This window comes from Trichosurus vulpecula, chromosome 3, assembly GCF_011100635.1.
Source record: "Trichosurus vulpecula isolate mTriVul1 chromosome 3, mTriVul1.pri, whole genome shotgun sequence".
Classification (NCBI taxonomy): Eukaryota; Metazoa; Chordata; class Mammalia; order Diprotodontia; family Phalangeridae; genus Trichosurus; species Trichosurus vulpecula.
The window spans coordinates 253,097,422-253,123,777 of NC_050575.1; the positions used below are offsets into that span (position 1 = coordinate 253,097,422).

The 26,356-nt window shown below is 35.3% G+C and overlaps 1 protein-coding gene across 1 annotated transcript in view; it reads right to left on the bottom strand.

Annotated features, from left to right (window-relative positions):
- Positions 1-26,356, bottom strand: part of LOC118843733 (CUB and sushi domain-containing protein 1-like) — a 2,679,416-nt gene that overhangs the window by 387,885 nt on the left and 2,265,175 nt on the right. The window contains 3 exon segments of the mRNA XM_036751485.1: positions 7,882-7,977; positions 9,368-9,481; positions 16,452-16,568. Coding sequence (XP_036607380.1) covers positions 7,882-7,977; positions 9,368-9,481; positions 16,452-16,568 — 327 coding nt within the window.

Genomic DNA, 26,356 nt, shown 5'->3' on the forward strand with positions numbered 1-26,356 from the left:
AATGCTAAGGGAAATCAATGATAACATGAATGTGCATGTTGATAAACTACAAGAAAAAAATTTAAAGAAGACCTGTCTACACAAATGTACATTTAAGTTTCTACTTTGTATTTTCTACTCCTATTTATGAATTGGTGATGGTTCTTGTGAGACTTTTGTTGAGTTCAATTCTCAATTTTAGGGACTACAAATCATAAGTTTGTGGATTTAGAGGCCATCTTGTCCAACACCCTCATTTTACAAATGAGGAACATAGGCCCAGAGACATTAAATGACTTTTCCAAGGTTAAATAGCTAGAAAGTATTTGAGGTGAGATATGAACCCAGATTTTCCTGATTCTGACTTAAGTGTTCCACTATAACATATTGCCTTTCAAATGTCTGAACAGGACAAGTCTGTATATGGAGTCTATTTTTGTGTTTTACCCATTTGTGGGAAAATTTTTATTTCTCCCAACTGAGTCAAGGAAGCATGCTTACAGACCATCATCACTGAAGGACAGTAGGGGTTGATTTATTCACTTGCCTTATTACACCTATGAGGAAGAAGAGCTGCATATAAATCAAATGATCTATGAAAAATTATTTATTTGAAGGCAGAGCTGGAATTAGAGCTCAATTTTTTACCAGACCAGGAATATTTCTTCCCTACATGGCTTCTAAAATTCAGGTCTTTCATTTGGGGGACTGGCATGGGAAAACAAAAGAGTAAAAACCCCCACAATTTTTAAGCCACCTGATTAGAAGTGGTCATAACAATGCATCAAACATTTATTCAGTGCCCACTATGTTCAGTGAGACATGACAGACTATATTTCCAAGCTTATAATCTAATGGAGGGTAGGAGCAGAATTAAGGCTTTACTGACTCCAAAAGTATCATTGCCCATCCTGAAACTTGAAGCTCCATGGAAGAGAACATGCTATGCTTAGTAATTATGGTGTATGAACAATAAATAAACCAGCCATTTATTACATAGTATTTTAAGTTGACAATCAATTTAATAATGGGATAGCACAACTTAATGGTATATTATCTTTAAAAAAGAAACAAAAAACCCAGTTTAATAAACCTAAAAGTAATGGCATTGAGTTGGAACATGCAGATATATTAGGTATAACAGGAATTAATGAAATGAAAAATGACAAAAGTTTCACTCATGAGAATACTTAAGTTGGAGTTATTTAATGTAATGATAAAGACTAATATAACTAGAGTGAGTGTCAATGAATATACAGACTTCCCTTAGACCTGAAATCGGTCAATACCATTGTTGCCTCTTGTAGGACAAGCAACCTAATTAGTGGGTTTCCAAATGTCCTCAGAAACAAAACAAAAAACAAAAAAGAAATTGAGAAGGAAGAGAAGTAGAAAGGGTAGTGATGTAGTTCCAAGCATGTACGCACAGTTAAATAGCCAACAAGGACACCTGGCTAGAGAGGAATTTTATCCTGTCATGGAGGAAGTCATGGGACTACTATATAACATGTTAATGAATACCAATCCTCTGAATTTCCAGGAAATTCTGATCCCATTTGGGAGTTCTAAAATCTCACTGGGAACTTTGATAATGCTACGAGAAGGAGAAGTGGTTACAACATCTCCCAAAAGTTCTGTGGCTGCCATATCCTAAAATTTCATAGGATGTTTAAACATTAAGTTAGAGCTAAAAGAGAACTTACATCATAGATCTCACATTATAGATGAGGAATGTGAGTCTCACACAGGTGAAGTAACCTGTCTAAGAATATCCAGTAGCACCCAGTAGGGGCTCTAATAAAAAATGGTACATAAAGACTGAGTCTAAAATTGCTATGACACCCTGGCATGACACCCCACTAGACAATCATTTATTGACAAAATGCTCAATAGATATATTAACACCATCACTAAGGTCATTACTAAGTATTCTTGTGACCTGATAATGAAATTTTCTATGCAATATTTAAAGAAAATTAAGACCTTATAGAGCTAAAGTCACCTGTATTTTTTTACTCTGCTACTATGCCTATTTTCCCTGAAATAAGTGGTGTATATATGTGTGTGTGTATATACATATGTATATACACATATGTATATACACATACACACAAGCACATATATACATACATATATACATATACATATATCTGAACTGTCAGCCTGTTAACAAGGTTTAGTCATTCTATTACTGGGATTTTTAAAAAGTCCTTGCATAATTTCAAGCTTTAATAATTTATGAAAGGAACAAACTCTAAATGGTATAAGAAAGCACTATTCATAAGAATTTTACACAACACAGTTCAAATAATTTCTAGGCTTCAATATAACTGCTATCTTTCATGAAAAAAATATTTAACTTGACTTTTCATATATATTGAAAACTTTCTTCAGTTGCTCTTGAGTGATTACGTAAATTGCATTTGTGATCAGAGATCTGTTCCTCCAAAGAATATGATTTTGATGAAAAGACATCAGTTTTAACATGGTCCCAGGGGCTACAGATCAAACAAATGAAGTACACAGGGCTTTTATAAAGCACTAAGTGATACAGATATGTGTATGTATATGTATGTGCATATATGTACATATCATACATATATGTGTGTATATCTGCATCTATACAACATACACATATGTATGTGTATATATACATATACACATAGATATATACATCCGTGTTTATTATATGTACATATATACGTATATGCACACACATGTAGATTGATATTTATTTAAATTGCTGGTACAACATCCAAGCTTAAAACAGATACCCAGAATTCTATTCTTCCCTCTACTCTTGCCATTTGGTCCATTACTTCCTAAGATTTCTTATTGGTTTCAAACATTTAATACTGAGAGGTAGCTGCAAACCCTAGACCTGAACCCTACTTAAGGAAGTTGAAGCTTCCTTGCTGATTTGCCATTCTATTCTTTGTATTTGTGGGAGAGGAGAATGACATTACCTCTCTTGCTACTTTTCTACTTTTTTTAAACATAGTTCTTTACTTTGCCACAATGAGGTAGCCTATACCAATTATATAACTAATTTTAACTCAGTGAGATATTGCCATGCCTCAAACAATTGCTACTTTCTTCAACCCACTTCAGAGGCTCCTTAAACTTTTTCTCGAGTCAATTCACTCTCTGCTTCTTTATTACAATCTAGAATACCCCATGACTGAACAGTGTGGAATTTTTATAAGGAAATCTTTTCTGGGCATGTATTTTACATTGGATCCAAGCTAAAAGCATTATACTAGAACCGATCTATAAACAATGCAAAAGACTTCAATTCTAGCTTTTTAAAAATTGTCCCTGTTTGTTTTCTAGGAAGAGGCTTGATCAAGGAGGGGAACATAGCAATCTATTCCTCTCTCCTGCCATGGGGAGGGGAAGAAACATGAAAAATAATTTTTAAAAACCCCAATGTTTACATCTCCTTGAAACAAAACAAAACCATTGTAACAATCTGCCAAACCAGAAATTAGCAGCATTTAACTTTTTCTCCTATAACCTCTGTCCTTAGTCACTCCTGTTGTTGATGATCTCTTTGGTCCTCTCTTAGCATTCATTTTGTCCTTCACCACCCTGAGGTCTTTGACAGGTCTCAATTTGACTGAGGCAATGGCCAGTGATTAACTCTTAATAAGAAATGAAGCAAAGAATGGTCTCTTGAGAGAGAGAGAGAGACAGAGAGAGAGAGACAGAGAGAGACAGAGAGACAGAGAGACAGAGGAAGGAAGGAAGGAAGGAAGGAAGGAAGGAAGGAAGGAAGGAAGGAAGGAAGGAAGGAAGGAAGGAAGGAAGACAAAGAAGACAATCTCCAATTGTCCTGATCTTATATCTGGCCACTGGACCTAGGTGGCTCTGGAGGAGAAAGTGAGGCTGGTGACATTGCCCAGCCCTCCCTCACTTAAATACAATTCACTTGCACATCATGGCATCACCTTTCTGATGTCATGACCTTCTTCAAGAATGAAGGACAAACAGCACCGCCCTAAGGCATTTTTCATGTACCATTGCAATTCCCTGTGCTCAAGTCAAGTCACATCACCCCCTTAAGCTACAAACTTCATGAGGGCAGGAAGAAAGCATTATTCAAATTATTTTCTGCCACCTCTAATGTCTCCTCTACTGGCACCATTCCCTTGCTCATTGTGAGGATAACGTGGAAGCCACTCCATTCTATTCTCACTATGATACCCTAACAAGGTAAGAAAATCTATTAGTCAAAAGACCTTATTAAGTGTGATATAACTCTTTTAAATAAAGTTAAATGATGCAAGGCAAGAATTCTGTTCTAATAGGCTGGGAAAGTTGATTATACACTGGTGGAGGAGGGGGTGATGTAACAACAATGTTACTTGCCATTACTGTGAAAGACCAACACACAGGAAGGCTACTAGCACAGGTTCTTTGCTCTTCTGAGGGAAGCAATTTTTAGTGCTTCAAATCTCTCTTTAATTAGACATACATATATCATTCACTTAGTTCAGGGGAAAAAGTCAGCACCCTGAACTTCAGAGAAAACACAAATAGAAATTACAAGCAGACTTTATATAAACAGAGCAAAATAACACAAATCAACAGACAGGCTTCTAGCTCTCTGAGCAAGACATTACATACATAGTTACCAGAGAGAGAAGTATCACCATCTGGGTTTTTCAAAGCCAGGGGGCTCCTTAACGGCTACCCAGAGTCTTGTCTGGTCAAATCGCATGACACTCTTCCAGTGAGTGAGTGAGCCCCAAACAAAATGCTAACCTCAGAGTATATATACCCTTGTTCAGGGCCTGAGGGCTTCACACCTCTAGAGGGCTTCATATCTCACAAAAGGGTGTGGGCCTTCCTACAAACAAGGCAAGACTCAATCAAAGACACTTGATTGCCTTAGTGCTGAGAAACACTCCAAAAGAAAAAGCAGTAAAAAATCCCATTTTGTTTGCCCTTACATGTGGGGAGGTCATCTAGAAATTATTAAGGAATTATGAAAGTATTCATTTGAGAGAATGGAGTGAGTGTGGAGTTCTAGTTGAGTCTCCTGAGAAGGAATGACCTTTAATTAGAGGCAGATCTGTTAGCTTCTAAGGGTTTAGAAAATGTTGAAATTTTTATATTCGCATTAGTATCTGAATCAGTTAGTGGCAGTGTGTGCACCATCTGGAGCCAGCAAGACTAGACTCATGGCTCTACAAGGAGCCAAACAAAAAGTCAACACTGTGCTAAATGGGAACTTCTTACATACCCAAAAATGGGAACAAAATGGCTTCTAGCAGTTAGGACATGTGTTACCCCTTTGCCACATCTGTTCTCTAAACTTGAGCCCATTTTCCACTGAACTCTGCAGGTAGTTGGGGGAGACCATGATATAGACTTTTGGGAATGTTTTATAACAACTTTTTTTATTCTACCACTTTAGAAAACACTTCTGTCTAAAGGTTGCTTAATACTGTACTATATGATTCTCAATTGCTAATCCTCCTGGAGGTGGCACATTGGTAGGAGTAAGCTGATGGTGTTAGAGAATCACCCTTGTATCTTCTAGGAGGTATCCTTTAGTATACAGAAGGAGAGATTTAACTAAGCTCTGGGAGCTCAGCTGTGAGGGTGGCTGAGGCTCAGGATTCTCAGAACTAACACAGACCACATTATAATCATTCTAAGATCTTCCTTATCCTAAAACAAACTAATGAAATTTCCCTTGAGCCTTCTTCCCATATAAGTTATTGTCCTATCTTCTACCTTTCACAACTAATGTTCTAAACTATAATCTAATCTTGTTTCCTTAACTTCCTCACCATCATGTCTTCCCTTATCCTCCTGCCATATGTCACATTTCTGTCACACTACATGCAGACTCTTTGAGGGTAGACTATTTTTTAAATTTCTTTTTATCCCTAACATTTAGAGCAATATCTGACACATAGTAGGCATTTAATAAATGCCTTTTGAAGGATTATTGAATCACAACACTCATCTGACTCTTATCTCTATAGTCACCTCATAATTACTAAACACAGTATCCTTCCCTTTTAGTCCATGCCATTTCCCACCCCTCTTCTCTCTATTCATATATCCATCATCCTACTTCAGACTCTCACTACCTCCCTCCTGGACTAATCCAATAGCCCTCTAAGTGTCTCCCACCTCCATTCCATCTTCCACACCATTGCCAAAGTGATTTTCCTGAAGTAGAGGTCTGACCACATAGTCTCTTCTAGGTAATAAACTGCAGTAGCTCCCTATTACCTCCAGGATCAAATATCAAGATATTGGCATTTGAGTCCTATCACAACCTAGTCTCTTTTCTACCTTTCTAGGCTTGTCACACTTTACTCTCTTCCATTTACCTATACTCTATATTCTATACATCTACACTCTACTATTGGGGGATATTAGGCAGATTGCTGGTCTTCATTCAGTGCATTCTATCTCTTGTCTCTTGACCTTTATACTGGCTGTCTCTCCACCTTCATATCTGAATGCTCTTCTTCCTCACTTCTGCGTCTTAATATTTCTGACTTCATTTAAAATTGAACCACCTTTTGGGGGGACTTATAAGTCTCACTAGTGATTTGAGCTTTCCTGTCAAGGACACATTCTTTCTATTCTATATTTTCATATATTTGTCTATTTTGCTTTAATGCTCTCTCCTCCATTGTATTTAAGTTCCCTGAGGGGTTATTTGTATCTTTTTAAATTTTTCCTTTCTTTTGTCTCCAGAGCTTAATGCATTGGTTGACACAGAGTAAGTACTTAACAAATATTTGCTTATTGATTCATTAAACTTTATATTCCTTCAGCACCTATGTAAAGGTTTCACACATAGCAAGTGATTAATAAATGTTTGAAGAAGGAATGAATTCTTTCTATAATACCCTTGAGCTTGAAAGTATGTGAAAAAGGAGTCTAAGTGTTCAAAATAGCTGTCACAAAGCCCAAAACAGGGTGACAGGGGTAGGAGGAGAAAAATGTGAGAAAAATACTTTACTCCTTAACCCCTAACTCAGAGACTCACTGACTTGAACATAATATACAATTTTCTAAGTTATCTGGTTTCTCAAGCCACAAGAGAATAGAGGCAACAAAGCAGAAGAAAGTGGGGGAGGCTGTTTGTGGGAAGTACATTGGCAGAAGAAATTGTGACTGTTGACATACAGGGAAATGAAACAAAAAAAAACAGAAATAAAAGTAAATTCTCCCATAAAATAAAAGTGCATGTTCATAGTAATGATCTTGAGTTAACAAGAAAAATAGACCCACAAAATCCAGAAGACATTACAGAATTAATTACACAAAAATTAAGTAGGTGGGAAAGGGAGCAAAATAATGATTGAAAATGTAAGCTTCAGTTACCTAGAAAACTTATTTTATCTCTACTGATGCCAGATAAATGAAGCTTTACTGTAGCCATGTTAATGAAATTGAAATCAATATTGGTATTTATTTTAAAATTTAAACAGTTCATTTCAAAATTAACATTCTGAATTCCCTAAATATATTTGATTACATGAATGAAAGTATTATCTATGCATATGTATATTAATTGCTAATTTTGCAATTGAAACTTCTATTGGTATTTTGAATACCACAGACATTTAACCAAAACTTTGCCCCCTACATTTCATACAGATACTGCCATTATAGTGATAAAATAATTATAATAGAATCATAACACTTAGAGCTGGAAGGGACCTAAGAGACCATTCCATCCAATCTTATAATTTTATAATGACTAAAGTAGAAGAGTTTGTAAAAATCATTGCCTATGCACATACAGCTAGCCAATGCCAGAACTGAGAAACCTTCCAAATTCCAGTCCATTGCACTCTCCAGTAGTCTACATTTCCTCTCAGCACATAAGGAATAAACTAAAGCAAAATTTTATGCTAAATTTACCTTGGTAAACAAAATGGAATCCCCTGGCAGATGCACCACTTTTTGCACTGAACCGCAATAGAATTTGATTGGACGTAGCCAAAGGCAGTGTTTCCCCTGCAAATAAATGAAAAAATGAAAATAAAAGATATATATCAGGGAATCCAGAAAACACATCAATCTAGGGTGTGTAATAAAATTTTGGGGATGATGCCTAAGAAAATAATTAGCTATGTTTGCAATCTCACTTTAATATATTGCCAGCTTTTTATAATTTTTCCCCTCGGCTTTACCATTAAAATACTTTTTTTATAAGTCAGGTTTAAAATATTTTGTCCTCTTTAGAATGAAAACATTCTACTCTTTATGAAATGATAACTCCCTATGAAATATAGCCACTTGTATTTTTTTTCTATTAGTTGAGAATAATCTTCTACAAATTACTTTCTTGAAGAATCATTTGGGGCCTAATTCACCTAGAAATGATCAACTTAAAACTTTTGTTGGGAGTTATTTCTGCTATTGAAACCTTTCTTAGAATCCACAATACTGTAGAAGATTTAAAGGCATTACAAAAAGTCTTTTGTAATTCCCTTACCCCACACCAACCTTTAAAGTTGCCTAAATTGATAGCTATCTATATTTTATTTGGACATAACATTGGGGTGGTAGCTGAAAAGAGGAAGACAAAAGAAAACCAAAGACTTGAAAGTAAGAGTAAATTATTTTCACTCCATTTCTTTGATGTACAATTTAGTTTTGTCTCTTACAGGATTCATAGTACCTACCCTTTCTCATTATCTTTGCACATACTTCAGTTAAATGTACTCATCCCAAGTAAATGTAAATTTCTGTAACTATGGGATATAAATCCCATTTTTGAAGAGATATGTACACATTTTATCAGCACCCAGCACAATCCCTTACATACACTAAGTGCCTAATAAATAATCTGTACACATGTAAGTATAAATCCATAGAAAAATATACATGTACTCCTACAAACTATTTTTGTGTGTATGTGTATAAATACTTCCTTATTCCTTTCAAATTTCAGCTCAAATACCACCTTCTCTATGAAACTTTTCCGTACTCTCTAGCTACTTGTGATCTCCTTCCCCCCAAAAAACCATCGCCTTGTTTTTATTAGATATATATTTTACTTTGTATATATTAATATGTGTACACATCTCTCCCCCATTAATATATATGCCCTTTGAGGGAAGACACTATTTCATTTTTGCCTTTGTGTTCCTAGTGCCATAACTAGCACAGTTACTGGCACATAGGAAGTGTGTAATAAATGTGGTTTGAATGAAAGATTAAAATGAGGTGAAAATTGAAATAAATTAAGTAAAATCTCCAATATGTTAAATTGGCATTTAAACCAAAACCATTACTTTGAAACTCCCTCTGCAATTTCCTTACAGCCATAATAACTCATCCCTTCATTTTGAAATTTTCATTCCCTGTTATGTTCCCCAAAGCATCTTTGTGGCTTCTTTACCTGAATGGAAACCAGAAAGTGAGCTGAGAAGTCTAGCCTGTGGATGTGCTCCATCAAACAATTCTGCCAAATCATTCAGTGCTGTCTGAAAATAGGCAAACTGCCCAAACACAACTGCAAAATAATAAGGGGGGAGGGGAATGAGAAAAGCTTCATTCAAAAATAAACAATAAATAATATGTTACTGTGAAATTAGGTTTCTGCAAATTACTGATTTCCTGTTCAATCCTTAGCTTAACAAACCTCATATAAACAAAAGGGTTTTAAATTGTTTTATGCCTTTAAAAATAAATGAAATAAATCAATTTGATTTTACTTTTTCATATTTGACCCTTACTGAAAGTGCACATGCCATGATTACATGTGATACTTCCATCTCTCCCCTTATAGATATAAAGTTAGTAGAGATTATTTTTATTTTGTCAACTTTGGGTTCATTTCTTCATCAAAGTCTTTGTTATTTCTTTCTGAAAAACAATGGCAACAGAGCACAAACCACTTCTACCAAACTGAAAGAATTTGACAATAGAGATGTTGATGAACTCTATGTCTGTCAACTAATGGCCAGACTAAGTTTAGAAAGGCTTGTTGCCTTATAAGTCCCAGGGTAGTGAGTATTTCAGCTACAATAACTCAAGAAGATTGTCTTTGAAGGCACAGAGAACTCACACTGACCAAATCACAGATCTCTGAAGTAACAAAGTTTATTTGTGGCATTGAATCAAGAGAGAATATCCAGAGAGTAGTGGTGACTACCAATTTCAGAAACATTCCAAGAGTTTTTCAACCTTTAGATTGTAGGTATAGGGAGAAATAGCACAGGTCATAAATAAGTGGGCCTCAAGGGTCATCAGTCCAATTCCCTGATTTTACCAGTGAGAAAATGCAGACTCAGTATATTAACCTTTCCATGATATTTGACTAGCTGAGTTCCCCAAGGTCACTTAGGCACGAGAGCTGCAATTCAAACTCAAGTCAACTGACTGTAGATCCAAAGCTAGGTTTAACTAAACCACGCTCATATGCAATTGGCTTTTATATGATATCATACTATTATACAATAGTTATTTCAATATCAAGCTTCTATTTATTTTCATTGCAATTATTTTTCCATTTAATATTTGAGTTGCACCAACAAATTTCACAAGAGAAATCTAAGAATATTTGAAATTATTTCACTACTATATAGTAATGATGTAAGATTCATTTCTAAAACACAGTAGTAAATGTATGTTTACAACATATACACATATTACATGATATATCCAGGCATTAAAGTCTAAATAACAGAAAAACTAATTCTATGGCTGTTCTTGATCACAAGACTATAGGAATTGTATACCAAGCTGAAATAACATGTAACTTTTTCAAGTATTTTAAAAATACAATTAATGACTTTTTTCAAATATGCATAATAGTCTACCTTTTTTCCGTCTTACCCATAAGGGAAATTTTAACTCTGAAGAAAAATAATTTACTTGGATCAAAATAATTTACATGGATTATTTATTACCTGAAACAATAAGATATGTGTGTTTTAGATATAATTTACATAAGAAAGAATAGTGTGCTTAATTAAGAACAAGTAAAATGAAGAACCAATTTTACTACAATAGTTTTTTTAGGTATGTACACTGGCAGAATCAGTGTAATTTCTAGCCAAAGAAAATGATTCTAACTGTTCTTGACAGTTTGAAGGGGAGATGGAGCAAACAACAAAAGGATGTAGGCAATAAAGCTGTTCTTAGGCCTGAATTTGGGATACAGGAATGGACGGGCAGAATGGATCTCAAAATAAAAACAAAACAAAACAAAACTATAGCACTATGGAAAAAAGTGATACAACTAGTTAACAAGTTGAGCAAGCCCATAACTCATAATATTTCACCTGGGGCAGCACCAACCATGGCTGAGGTAAGCCACACAAAAACTTTTCCCAAATTAACTTTTTAATTTGGATGCAGGTGTCCATGGGCAAAAGACCTCTGTATATCAAAATGCCACCATGTGAGAGAGTTGCTAGAGCTACTATTCATCTGTGGTATGGTGTGAAAGAGGTGAGTCATTTGGTAGTTTCATATTTTTAATAATTCTCGCTAACTAGATAATTAGCTTTGTTTTTGTGTCATGTTAAAGGGTCACAAGTGCTTTCTGTCAGCCAATAAGCATTTATTAAGTGCCTATTACATGCCAGGCACTGTGCTAAGCTTTGGGCACTGTGCTGTGTCCTCTATAGTTTATACCTTGTAGCAAAGCTCCATACTCCATGCCCTAGTTATATCTCTGAAGCTAGGTTTCCTGAACAAGAGGTAAAAATAAATGAAAGACATTTCATCTGAAAGACTGAAAGAAAAGCATTACCATTAAATATTACACATCTCTAGCTAACATTTTTGTTTCCTTCAAGCTAATACATATGATTTTTTGGTATGCCAAAAGACTTGCAGCTTAGTTAACTGCAATTAGTATTTATGATAGAAAAAACAAGTGCTTTTCTCTGGCAAAGAATATAATTATGTGTTCTAATAATTTAAAAATTACATTCTTCAGTCTATTAATGAGATGGAAACCTTTTGGAGGTTGTATTTTATTGCAGGAATGAATATGAAATCATGAGAAAATCAGTGCCCGATTTATCTTGAGCAAGAACACTTTGAGTAGGGACATGAAGGAAAGAAATAATGATCACCTCATCCATCGAAGGAGCTCAAGCTTCACAAGGGAACCCAAACAGAACATTTAACAAGCCCTCCAGAAAATAAATCTGGTTTCTGTTCTCAGTTCCTTTACTATGAGATATTAATAAATTTGTAGCTGAGATCTCCTTTGTTTACAAACAAAAAGGGATATTTTCTACAACCCAACTCAGAATTCCAAGCTAAACTCTTTGCCTTAAGGAATATTTTTTAAAAAATTATGCTAATGATAAAATAATAAAACTCCATTGTTGAAACTACCTTCCAAACTATTTATTTATTTATTTATTTATTTTATTGGTTCTAATGAAATACTTCACAAAAGAGTTGCTCACACTTTGACTCCTATTGAGCATATGGTAGACTTGCAATAAGTGCCTCTTAAATTGACCTAAAAGTCAAAGTGTTGGACAATTGTCTCAGTGACCAATGCCTAGCTTTCTCATTCTTAGGACTATGCAATAACGCTTTTAAAATTTACTGTTTAATAGACTTAACAAAAATGTCACCTGGTTGAGGTCATCCTCTGACACATGATATAATTATCATAGCTATCATTTATATAGTGCTTTAAAGTTTGAAAGCAATTATAAAATTACCCCATTTTATTCTCACAATAACCCTTTCCATTTTATAGATGAGAAAAATGAGGTAGTTAGAGGTTATTTGACTTGCCCTGGGTAAACACAGCTAGTCAGTGTCTGAAGGCATAGTTGAACTCCAGTCTTAATGACTCCAGGTCTACCATTCTATAAACTGTAATACCTAAGTATCTGATCTTCCTCCTTATGTTATGGTAGAGGACACAATTCCTAATTACCTTTCCAGGAATTTTCCCCCAGAGGTACAGTACGTAGACATATGAGTGACTCATAACTGTTAGAAGTACTTGAGAAATAAAGGTGACTGTTAGCAGATTACTATGGCTACATCACACATAAAATGCTAAGGCTAATGAGATTTAAGATATGCTACTTTAGGTGAATAATGTTTTTAGGTAACATTTAGATTTTAAAAGGACTGAAAGTAGTAAAGTAATAAATATTCCCAATGAGATTATTTATCTTACAGGGGTAAGCTATTTACTTTCAAAACGTAATTTATTTGCTGTAAGTTTTAGAATATCTTTAATGCTTTAGCTTTATGGGAATGTTTACGTTCTCATCTTTTATTGATTTTATTTCCATATGTATGATAACCATAATGCTTGGAATGTTTGAAAACGAGTCATTATTAGTTATATCTAAAATGTTCAGGAAGAAAACAGCCTGGGAAGCGCTAAAAAGCTGCGGGCATGCCGACTTCAGCAAAGGGCTTCATTCCGTGTTAAAATGTCCTATTCATTAGGAAGGCAGGGAGAGCCCAGCAGAGTAATTAAGCACAGAACTAAGAAGTCTCCTGCCAAAAGCTTACTTTCTTTGAGTAATTGATCCTGATGTATAGGTAAAGGTCATGAGATCTAGGGAAAGACAGTGATTCAGATATTAAGAACTTAGTGGAGTTTTTACTCTAATTTTGGACAGAGGAGTAGCATTAAAAAACGTTGTAGGGATTTTCTTTTTAAATCAGGACATAGGGAGCAGAAAAATTCTATGTAGATAATGCAGGGTGGTTTCTTTTCAGCAGGTACTTGATAAGTATAATAGACCTCACATGATGAAGTGAGTAACATACATCTCTGTCTGAAACTATAAACCAAAGAAAGGGATGACCTGCACAAGACCTACTTTGATTAGGTAAAGTAACCAAAGCAAACTAAAGCAGAAAACCCTGCTGAGGATAATCTGCAACCCAGGTTTGCTTTTTAACATAGGTAGCATAAGTTGCACGAGAGATCACAGTGTTTTAGTACAGCCAGGATTTGTTAGTGTATCAGAACAAACTAATTTTTAAAAGCAAAACACACAAAAAAAAACTATATGAAAGCAACGATGTAAAAAGTCCACTAAAATTATATAATTTGTTTTCCTAGGAAATCGATTCATAAAATAAAATTCCATTTGGAGCAAAAGAAAAAAAACATACCTGTGTACATTATTAAAATATATTAAGAACCATTGTCCACTGTGATCTTTTCCCTTCTCTGAAATCTTATAGCATCTATTATAGCATGCATCTGGTATTTAGGGTATTATATTATTTATTATTTTTTCACATTTCCTACCTTCTCAAATAAAATATAAAGTCTTTGAGAACTGGATTTTATGATTGCCACTTTAGATCAGTCTTATCCTTTCAGAATCATGTGTCATTTGCCTTGTATGGAGGAGGGAGAGATCACTGTGGACCCAAGAAAGGATATAATTTGTTCTTGGATAACTGTATTTCTCTAAAATTCTGGAGATCTGTCCCTGACACTCTGTCCGACTGTTAGCCTGTCCTTCTGACTGTCAACCTGCTCTCTGCCTGCCTGCCTATCTGTCTCTGTCTCTGTATTGGTCTGTCTCAGTCTCTGTTTCTGTCTCTGCCTCTGTCTCTCTGTTGTTCTCTCTGTCTCTCTCAATGGTCAATAAATAGAATGAGTGGATGACCCCATTATATAACTTAAGATACTATCCCACTATCTAGTGGGAGTATTAATTTTTGGAGCATTCAGTAGGAGTGGCAGGTGGAGTTGAGATGGCAGGCTACAATAACAACTTAGATCTGAAGATCTTTTCCATTCATTAATAGGCTATGTGACCTCTGTACATCACAGGAAGCCTAAGTCACATGTGGTGGGAAGAGCTTACTGAGAGGAAAACGAAGTTATGTCACAGGGAATGCTGAGAGAGCTGTTATGGCTGTTATGGCTTTCATGATAGTTAGAATTGAGGTAAAGAAAGTCGGCCTATGATAGATGAGCAGACTGTGATAGCTGTACAGTGACTTTGTTTTTGGGAAGACCCCAGCAGGGGGTCGGAGAGGTTTTGGGATGGTAAGGCTCCATGTTGTGATATTGTGTTTTAAGTTCCTTGCTGTTATGATAAAGTAGGCTAACTGGTTGTGAGAGCTGAACATTTGGTTATGGGATATGGTTCTCTGGTGTCTGAATAAATATTTTATTACTTCTACCTTCTATATGGAGAGTCTCTCATACTTTGTGATACATGGGCATATTCACAATTATTGTTGATGTTGTGTTTATTGCCTTACTGATGCAGAGGCTCCAGAGCTGTGATTTCAATTTGTGTAGACAAGAGAACTCTGCATAAGAAACTTTATTCTATCAGAGCAGAGAGACAACCATTCTTCAACTCAGAATGTATTGTGTCACCAAGGGGTTAAGTGAGGTACTCTCAGTTCACAGAGACATTACTATCAGAGGCAGGAATTGAACTCAGGTCTTTTGGATTCTCTGGCTGCTTCTTGCAGCAAAACCCTAGTAGTGTCTACAAACTGAAGTATCTTTTCATGTCACTTTTGTTCTCCCTTTCCTATCTGTTCTTGCTAATCAACTCTAAGATGCAGACAGACTTTGCAGATACTGGAAATATTACTACTAGTTCCATGGCTTTTTTGTATGTGTGTGTATGACAAACAATAAAAACCATGTTCATATGCTCTGGGGGAGCATTGTATATGAGACTGAATGAGATCATGCATGTAAAGTGCCTCATGGAGGAAGCTAGCTGGTTCAGTGGATAGACCCCTGGACTTGAAGTCAGGAAGATCTGAGTTCAAATGTACCCTCAGATACTTAAGAGATGTATGGCCCTGGGCCCTGATTGCCTGTTTCCTTACCTGTAAAACTGAGATAATAATAACAACACCTACCTTCCAGGGTTGTAGTGAGTATAAAATAATATTTGTAAAGCACTTAGCATAGTGACTGGTACATAGTAGACAGTTAATAAATGCTTGTTATCTGTCAAGTGAGATAATGTATGTAATGTGCTTTAAAAAAACTTAAAGTAATATACAAATGCTAGCTATTGTCCTGTGTTTGTAGTTGTTGTTGTTATTGTCTAGCTATCTTTTCCCCAAGTCTCCCTTCCCCAATAGAGGAATATGAATGTAAAGAGGAAGAAGAGCAGCTTATGAGCACAATTGAGAAAAACCACTAAAAAGGGATAATTTTCTACTTCTAAGAGTGGAAAAAACATTAACCTAAGATTGTTTCACCCATAATATTATCCGTACCCTTACTATCTATTCTAAACCACAACATATAGAGTATGCTCTGGGGAAAGTTAAAGGCAAGTAAATAGATTGTCTCAAAAACATAGAGGTGACCGTTCATTTTTGTTTTCATATTTGTCATTTATGTACTATAGTGGATACAATCCAAGTTCCTCTGGGAGAAGTGTTTGTTCAAGAGTGGAGGCATCTGTTTGTATAAAGTAGGGCAAGTTAACACAAAAAGGGATAACTATGAATTTTAAAAGCATATAAAAGAAAATTCTTACCAAATTCCTTTGGTACAGTTATTGAATAGTGGCACATCTGACCAGCTGTGTAATTGTGTGGGTAATTTGGTGACAAAACTACCCCTTCTGATCCAGTGTACTGTCCTCCACAGGGAGCTGAAAGTAAAATTAATCAAAATATCATATGCTTTTCATCTTTCTATAACTCTAAGATATAGCATCTCAGTTTCCCCTTGAATGCCTATACAATAAATAATAGACGAGAATAAGATCTCTAGATATAGCAAAAGTGTCCCAAGTTGTCAGTTTTATATGGTCATGAAGATAAGAGAATAAATAGTAATATTAAAAATTTGAGTAAAATATTGCCAAATAGGCTACAACAATATATTAGAAATAGCATACATTATCCAAGTCATTGGGTTTATACCAGAAATAAAGAATTGGTTAGACATAAGATTATAAATAAAATAAGCCAATTAATAATATCAGTCATATTCAAAGTAAAAAAAAAAACGCATGATCATAGGAATAGATTCAGAAAAAAAAACTTTTGAAAAAATCCATTTTTGTTCATTTTTTTAAATTTCAGTTTAAATACACTAAGGTACACAGGAATAAATAATATCTCTAAAACCAAGAGTGAGCAAATATTTCATATAATAGGGAAAAGTTAGATAATAAGAATCATAGGGTATAATACTGTTTTTAAAGGCTAAGTTTCTCTTTCTGGTAGCTAGAAAAAGGGGAGTTGATGAAAAGTTAAGTTCCTCTTTCCAGTCTTAGAGAATAAGCTCCCTCCCTTTTTTCTTCACCTAGAATTCAGCATAAATGGAATAGTGTCATCTTCTAAGGTTGGATTTCCCATTTTGGCAGCTGGAGGATGGGGTGAAGGGTAACTGATAACTACAAACCACAATTTCCTCTTTGCCAGTCTTACTTCAAACTCCATGTCTCTTTAAGTAAATTTTCTAGTTACAAAATACTACAGGTGCAAGGCAGAGACTCCTAAGGCAATTTCACTTTGACAGATAGGTTGATAGACATAGGATGAATTTGAGTTAAGAAAGCCTGGGAGAAAGTGAACTAGTCAGATGACCTGCCTTGTCCAATTAAATTACGTTCAAAACAAGTTTGGTATAGTTTTTTTTTAAATTCCTCTTTTCTATTATAAAAATAAGTTCTGTAAATTACTCTTTCGTCACTAATTATTGAGGAATTAGTTGAGCTGACTTAATGGTAACCTGTCGACTATTACTATCAAATCATTACTCAGAAGTTTTGTACCTCAATTTGTTTTCTATCTCAGATAATTAATTTTAATGGAAGAAAGGAGAAGTTCTATCAGTACCAGATCTCAAGTTATACCACAAAACTAATCATTAAAATGATTTCATATTGGCTAAAACATAGAGGTCAACTAATGAAACAGATAAGATAAACAACATAGAAAAGAAAATGAACACAGTAATATAGTATTTGATATACCCAAAGTCTCCAGTGAAAGATGGAAGAACTCATTATTTTGAAAAAAAAACTGGAAAAGTTTGACAGACATGAAATACAGACCAACATCTCAATCCACATGCTAAGTGGATACATGATTTAGACACAATGGGAGACATACATTATTAAAAAAAATTGAGAAGGAAGAATTTACCTTTCAGATCTATGAATAAAGGAAGAGTTCATGACTAATTTGGTGAAAGAGGGGATCACAGAAAATAAAATGTACAATTTTGATTGTATAAAATTTAAAGATGTTTGTATAAACAACACTAATGCAGTTAAAGTTAGAAGAAGAAAGGGAAGGATTTCTTTATTCTCACTCCAAAATGGTCTTTATTCAAAAATGACCTCTGATATTGATACAGCCAAGTTTGGAATAAATTAAATAGATGTTTTATGACACATTAAAAAATTAACTTGAATATATGGTCATTCCATTTAATCATACCTATATTTCCAGCTTTCACTTTCCACTAAAATATAATTAGCTAAACCTCTAGAACTAATTCTAAGGCTCTCTCCCTTTCTCTGTCTCTGTTTCCATCTCTCTCTGTCTCTCTCTTTCTCAATTGTGAATGTCTATTGTAACCAATACAAAGCAGTTGATATGGAGTAAATTATTTATGCTATCATGCTAAGTGTTTAAAAACAGTTTAAATGGAGCATCATTGTTTAGAAGCTTAGCACAGTTGAATAAATGAATGAATGAATAAATATATTACAGATGATGTAGTTAAATATACACACATATATATGTGTTATATATGCATGTAAGTTTTATATAAATGTGCAAATACATATACACATACATATATAATTTAACTGTGCTATGTTTATGAACAATAGAGTTCCATTTATTGTTCTGTTTTTGTTTATATATGTATGCATATACATGCTTTATTTTATTTTTAGTTTGCAACACTCAGTTCCACAAGTTTTTGAGTTCAAAATTTTCTCTCCACCCCTCTCTACCGCCCCCCAAGAGGGCACGTGATCTGATATAGGTTCTACATATACCTTCACATTAAACTTATTTTCCCAATAATCAAGTTGTAAAAAAGAATTATAACCAATGAAATGAATCATGAGAAAGATGAAACCAAAAATAAAATAATTTTTTTAAAAGAGGGAGCAAATAGTATGCTTCAATATGTATTCAGACTCCATAATTCTTTCTCTGGATGTGGATAGTCTTTTCTACCATGAGTCTTTTGGAGCTGTCTTAATACCTTGCATTGTTGAGAAGAGCCAAGTCTATCAAAGTTAGTCATTACAGAAGCAATATGTCTGTGGTTGTGTACAATGTTCTCCTGGTTCTGTTCCCTTCACTCATCATCATATTGTATAAGTTTCTCCAGGTTCTTATGAAGTCCAACTGCTCCTCATTTCTTATAGCACAATAGTATTCCATAATGTTCATATATCAAAGTTTGGTTAGCCATTCCCCAATTGGTAGGCATCCCCTTGATTTCCAATTCTTTGCCACCATAAAAAGAGCTGCTACAAATATTTTTGTATATACAAGTCCTTTTCCCCTTTGTATGATCTCTTTGGGATATAGCCCTAGAACTGTTATTACTGGGTCAAAGGGCATGCACATTAGTATAGCCCTTTGGGCATAGTTTCAAATTGCTTTCCAGAATGGCTGGATCAGTTTACAACTCCACCAACAATGTAACAATGTTCCAATTTTTCCACATCTTCTCCAGCACTTATTATTTTCCTGTTTTGACATGTTAGCCTATCTGACAGGAGAGATGTGGTACCTAAGAGTTGTTTTGATTTGCATTTCTCTAATCAACAGAGATTTAGAGCATTTTTCATATGACTATAGGGATCTTTAATTTCTTCCTCTGAAACCTGCCTGTTCATAATCCGTTGACCATTTCTCAATTGTGGAATGACTTGTATTATAAATTTGACTCAGTTCCCTGTATATTTTAGAGATTAGGCCTTTATCAGAGATACTGGTTGTAAAAATTTTCTCCCAGTTTTCTGCTTCCCTCCTAATCTTGGTTGCAATGGCTTTATATGTTCAAAAACTTTTCAAAGCAATGTAATCAAAATTATCCATTATGCCTTTCATAATGCTCTTTATGTCTTGTTTATTCATGCATTCTTCCCTTCTCCATCAGTCTGACAGGTAAACTATTCCCTTCTCTCCCAAACGGCTTACACTATCAGCCTTTCTATATAAATTGTGATCCCATTTTGACTTTATTTTGGTATATGGAGTAAGATGTTGATTTATGCCCAATTTCTGCCATACTATTTTCCAGTTTTCCCAGCAGTTTTTGTGAAATAGTGATTCTTAGCTCAGAAGCTGGACTCTTTGGTTTTATCAAAGAGTAGAATACTATACTCATGGACTACTGCATCTTGTATACCTAACCTGTTCCACTGACCCACCACTCTATTCCTTAACCAGTACCAAGTAGTTTTGATGATTACTGCATTATAATACAGTATAATATCTGGCATGGCTAGGCCTCCTTCCATATCATTTCTTTTCATCAATTCCCTTGATATTCTGCATCTTTTGTTCTTCCAGATCAATTTTGTTATTATTTTATCTAGCTCTGTAAAATAATTTTTTGGTAGTTCCATTGGTATAGCACTAAATAAGTGAACTAATTTAGGTGAAATTTTCATTTTTATTATATTAGCTTGGCCTAGCCATGAGCAACTGATGTTTTCCATTTATTTAGATCTGACTTTATTTGTGTGAGAAGTGTTTTGTAATTGTGCTCATATAGTTCCTGGGTTTGTCTTGACATGTAGACTCCCAAACATTTTATAGTGTCTACAATAATATTAAATGGAATTTCTCTTTCTACCTCTTGCTGTTGGGCTTTGTTAGTAATATATAGGAATGCCGAGGATTCATGTGGGTTTATTTTATATCCTGCAACTTTGCTAAAGTTTTTTATTATTGCAAGTAGTATTTTACTTAATTCTGTAGGATTCTCTAAGTAAATCATCATATCATCTGAAAAGAGTGATAACTTAGTTTCTTCTTTGCCTATTCTAATTCTTTCAATTTCTGCTTCTTCCCTTATTGCAAAAGCTAACATTTCTGGCACCAAATTGAATAATATGGCTGATAATGGACATCCTTGTTTCATCCCCAATCTTATTGGGAATGTACCTAGCTTATCCCCATTACGTATAATGTTTGCTTATGGCTTAGGTAGGTGCTAGTTATAATTTTAAGGAAGACTGTTTATTTTTATGCTTTCTAGTGTTTTCAACAGGAATCAGTGTTGCACTTTGTCAAAAGCTTTTTCTGCATCTATTGAGATAATCATATGGTTTCTGCTAGTTTTGCTGTTGAATGTTATCAGTTATGCTGATAGTTTTCCTAATATTGAACCAGCCTTGTATTCCTGAAATAAATCCTACCCGGTCATAGTGTATTATCCTTATGATAAGTTGCTGTAATCTTTTTGCTAATATTTTGTTTAAAATTTTTGCATCAATATTCATTAGGGAAACTGGTCTATAATTTTCTTTCTCTGTTTTGACTCTTCCTGGTTTAGGTATTAGTACCATAAAAAGAATTTGGTATGACTCCTTCTTCACCTATTTTCCCAAATACTCTATAAACTATGGGAATTAATTGTTCTTTAAATGTTTGATAGAATTCACATGTAAATCCATCTGGCCCTATAGATTTTTTCCTAGGGAGTTCACTGATGGCTTGCTCAATTTCTTTTACTGAGATGAGGTTATCTAGGTATTTTACTTCCATTTCTCTTAATCTGGGTAGTTTATATTTTTCTAAAAATTCATCCATTTCCCTCAGGCAGTCACATTTATGGGCATACAATTGGGCAAAATAATTCCTAACTACTGTTTTAATTTCTTCTTGATTCGAGGTCAATTAACCCATTTCATTTTTGATACTGGTAATCTGGTTTTCTCCTTTCTTTTTTAAAACAAATTGACCCAAGATTTATCAATTTTATTGGTTTTTTTCATAAAACCAGCTCTTATTTCTATTTATTAGTTCAATAGTTTTTTATTTCAATTTTATTACTCTCTCCTTTGGTTTTCAGTACTTCCAATTTGGTATTTAATTGGGATTTTCAATTTGTTCTTTTTCTAGCTTTTTCAGTTGCATGCCCAATTCACTGATCTCCTTGTTCTCTATTTTATTTATGCAAGCATTCAGAGATATAAAACTTCCCCTAACAACTGCTTTTGCTGTATCCCACAAATTTTGGTATGTTGACTCATGATTGTCATTGTGTTGAATGAAGTTATTGATTGTTTCTATGATTTGTTCTTTGACCAACTCATTCTTTAGGATTAGATTATTTAGTTTCCAATTAATTTTTTGTGTATCTTTACATGGTCCTTTATTACAAATAATTGTTTTTTGCATCGTGATCTGAAAAGAATGCATTGAATATTTCTGCATTTCTGCACTGGATTGTGAGCTTTTTAATGTCATAGTACATGGTCAATTTTTGTGTATGTGCCTTGTACCTCTAAGAAAAAGGTATATTCCTTTCTATCCCCATTCAGTTTTCTCCAGAGATCTATCATATCTACCTTTTCTAAAATTCTATTCACCACCTTAACTTCTTTCTTGTTTATTTTGAGGTTACATTTATCAAGTTTAGAAAGGGGGAGATTGAGATTCCCCACTAGTGTAGTTTTGCTGTCTATTTCTTCCTGTAACTCCCTTAACTTCTCCTCTAAGAATCTGGATGCTGTACCACTTGGTGCATATATGTTAAGTAATGATATTACTTCATTGTCTATGGTGCCTTTTAGCAGGATATAGTTTCCTTCCTTATCTCTTTTAATTAGATCTATCATCTTTGCTTTTGCTTTGTCTGAGAGTAGAATTGCTACCCCTGCTTTTTTCACTTCATCTGGAACATTATATATTCTACTCCAGCCTTTTACCTTTACCCTGTGTCTATCATCCTGTTTGAAATGTGTTTCTTGTAAACAACATATTGTAGGATTATGGTTTTTAATCCATTCTGCTATCTGCCTCCATTTTATGGGAGAGTTCATCCCATTCACATTCTTAGTTATGATTACTATCTGTGTCTTTTTCACCATCCTATTTCCATCCCTGTTCAAGCTTTTATTTCTCCCTTCTCCCTTTCATTCCTCAAAAGAGTTTTGCTTTTGACCATCATCACCCTAAATTTTCTCTCCCTATTAACCCCCCTTCCATCTCTTATCCTTTTCCCTTACTACTTCTTTCCTACCTTCTATCCACCCCCCACTTTCTTTCCCCTTTTCCCTCCTACTGCCCGTAGAACAAGTTTGATTTCTATACTTATCAGAATATGTTATTCCCTCCTTGAACCAAATCAGATGAGAGTAAAGCTCAACTCTCTCCCTTCTTTCCCTCTGCTATAATATGTTTTTGTGCTTCTTCATGTGATGTAATTTACCCTTTTCTCCTACCTCCTTACCCCCTCCCCCCAGAACAATTCCCTCGCACCCTTTATTTTTTTATCATCATATCAGTTGATTTATACTCACACCCTCTGTCTATGAATATACATTTTAATTGTCATAATAACTATGCCATTCTCAAAATTAACATTTGTATGTAACATATATAGAACAATATAATCCTATATAAGGCTGTAAACAATTTACCCTTATTGAATAACAAGGTTTTTTTTCTCCTTTTTATCTTTTTATATCTCTCTTGAGTTTTGTATTTGAAGATCAAATTTTCCATTGAGCTCTGGCCTTTTCATCAGGAAGGTCTGGAATTCCCTTATGTCATTGAATGTCCATCTCCTTACCTGAAAAATTATGCTCAATTTTGCTGGGTAATTGATCCTTGGTTGCAGTCCAAGCTCCTTTGGCTGTCAGAATACCATATTCCAATCCTTCCTATCTTTTAATGTAGAAGCTGCTGGGTCCTGTGTGATCCTGACTGTAGCTCTGCAATATTTGAATCACTTCATTCTGGCTGCCTGTAGTATTTTCTCCTTGATCTAATAATTCTGGAATTTGACTACAATATTCCTTGGAATTTTCAATTTGGGATCTTTTTCAGGGGTGATCAGTAGATTCTTTCAATGACTATTTTACCTTCTGGTTCTAGGACTTCCAGGAAATTGTCCTTGATGATTTCTTGGAAGATACTGTCCAGGCTCTTTTTTTCATCATGGCTTTCTGGTAGAATAATAATTCTTAGACTATCTCTCCTGGATCTATTTTCCAGGTCTATTTTTCCAATGAGATATTTCACGTTTTCTTCTATTTTTTCATTTTTTAGATTTTGTTTGACTAATTCTTGATGTCTCATAGAGTCATCAGCTTCTACTTGCCCAATTCTAATTTTTATAAATTGTTTTCTTAATTTAGCTTCTGTACTTCCTTTTCCATTTAGTCTCATCAATGAATAATTTTTTCCATTTTTTCTTTTACCTCTCTAATTTGGCTTTTAAAATTCTTCTTGAGCTCTTCCAGGAATGCTTTTTGGGCTTGAGACCAGTTCATATTCCCTTTTGATGTTTCAAATGTGGGCATAGTGTCAATGCTGTCCTCTTCTCAATTGGTATTTTGATCTTCCTTGTCTCCATAGTAAGAATGAACAGCATTTGTTTTTCTGGATTGCTTCTTCATGGTGGTTGCCTTTTTCCTGGCTTTTAAAGTGGATCTCTATTTCTCAGGTCAGGGAGCTCTGTCCTAAGCTTCTTGTGCTGGGAACTGGGGGCTTGGTTACTAGGTTTGTTTGTTGTGGCCTCTGGTTTTGTCATCGAGAGGCTATATAATGCTTCCACTCACCTGGTGCTGAGCTGAAGCTGGCTGGTGTGTGGCAAGGATCGAGGCCCAGGGAAGTCTTTCTGAGTTTCCCCAGGGGTTACAGCATGAGGTGTGGGGGAGGGGTGGTCTGGCTCCTGGAAGTCTCCTCTTCCCCTACAGCTGCACTATATAGCACGGGTAGTCTCAGCCATTGTCCGCGCCGGTATCTGCTAATTCCTCTGGCTGTGCAAAGGCAAGCCCAGGGTCCTGGTGATGGCACTTGCTGGCTCCACCACCCAGGTGGGGCTTGCTGGGATACCTCCCTTCCTGTACTCGTCTTATTCTGTCACCACAAGAGGGTGTCTCCTTAGCTTCTCGAACTAAAAACCTAATGAACCACCACTTCTGGCTCCTCTATTTCAGGGTTTCTCCTAGGGCAGTATTCTCTGGTTATCCAAGGGAGGGATGAGAGGCATTTTATGCAGTCATCACGGCTCCTGGAAATTCAAGAAGGTGAGTTTCAAACCTTTAGACTGTGGACTGATAGCTCCAGGAGTAGCTGCTGCTGCTGCTGCTGCTGCAGGCTCTGTGCTATTGTCTCAGCTAGCTCCAACAGACTCCTGTCCTGCACTGAGAGGCCTGGGGATTGCCATCACAGCTGGCAATTCAGCCCCATGCCTGCTCCTGCTCCTGCTTTGGTATGGTTTAGTTCTGAGTGCCCAGCACTCTCCCAGTCCAGTCTGTTGGCTGGGTTCTGCTGCTGCTCTGCTCTGGTATGTTCAGGTGCAGTTCTGTACCAAGAGTTCTCCCAGCCCACAGATCAGTCTCATTGACCCTGACAACTCTCCTGGGCGGGAAATCTGCCACACTCAATCTCCTAGTATTTTCTACCTCTTTCAAATCTGCTCAGATTCACTTTTTAGTTTTTTCGTCTTTTGTTAGAAATTTCTGCGAAAGAGTATTTTATTTCATTTTTTGATATGTAACATAAGTTATGCTGCTGTGACTTTATTAACACAAAGTAATTTAGCAGAAGCTGGCTGGAGCTATTGAAAGCAAATCATGGAGTCCAAGAGAGGCTATACATTGATAAGAAAATTTTGGTAGGAAGGGGAAAAAAAGAAAATTTTCAAATACAAGATAATAAACTTAGAGCTAGAGAGGACCTTAAGATCATTTTTTTCCTTCCTCTTCATTTTAATGATGAGAAAACTCAGAACCAAAGAGATTAAGTGACTCGCTTGAGGCCACATAGGCTGCAAATAGCAAAGCTGGTATTTGAGTCCAGACATTCTGAGTCCATATTCACTTCTCTTTCTAATGTACCATGTTGTCTTTTTAATAGGTTTTTATATGTCAGGGCAACTAAATGGTGCAGTGTATAAAGCACTGGGCTTGGAATCAGGAAGACTCATCTTCATGAGTTCAAATCCGATACAAGACACTTACTAGCTGTGTGACCCTGGGCAAGTCACTTAACCCTGTTTGCCTTAGTTACTCAATTGTAAAATGAGCTGGAGAAGGAAATGGCAAACCCCTCCATTATCTTTGACAAGGAAACCCCGGGTCACTAGGAGTTGGATATGATTGAAAAAAAAAAAAAAAAAACCAAAACATCAGAGATGTCAGGTTCAGTTGGGACAGTAGAATAGAAAATTTGCTGTAGTCAAAAATGGGATTTGGACTTCTGGAACTTGGCTTAA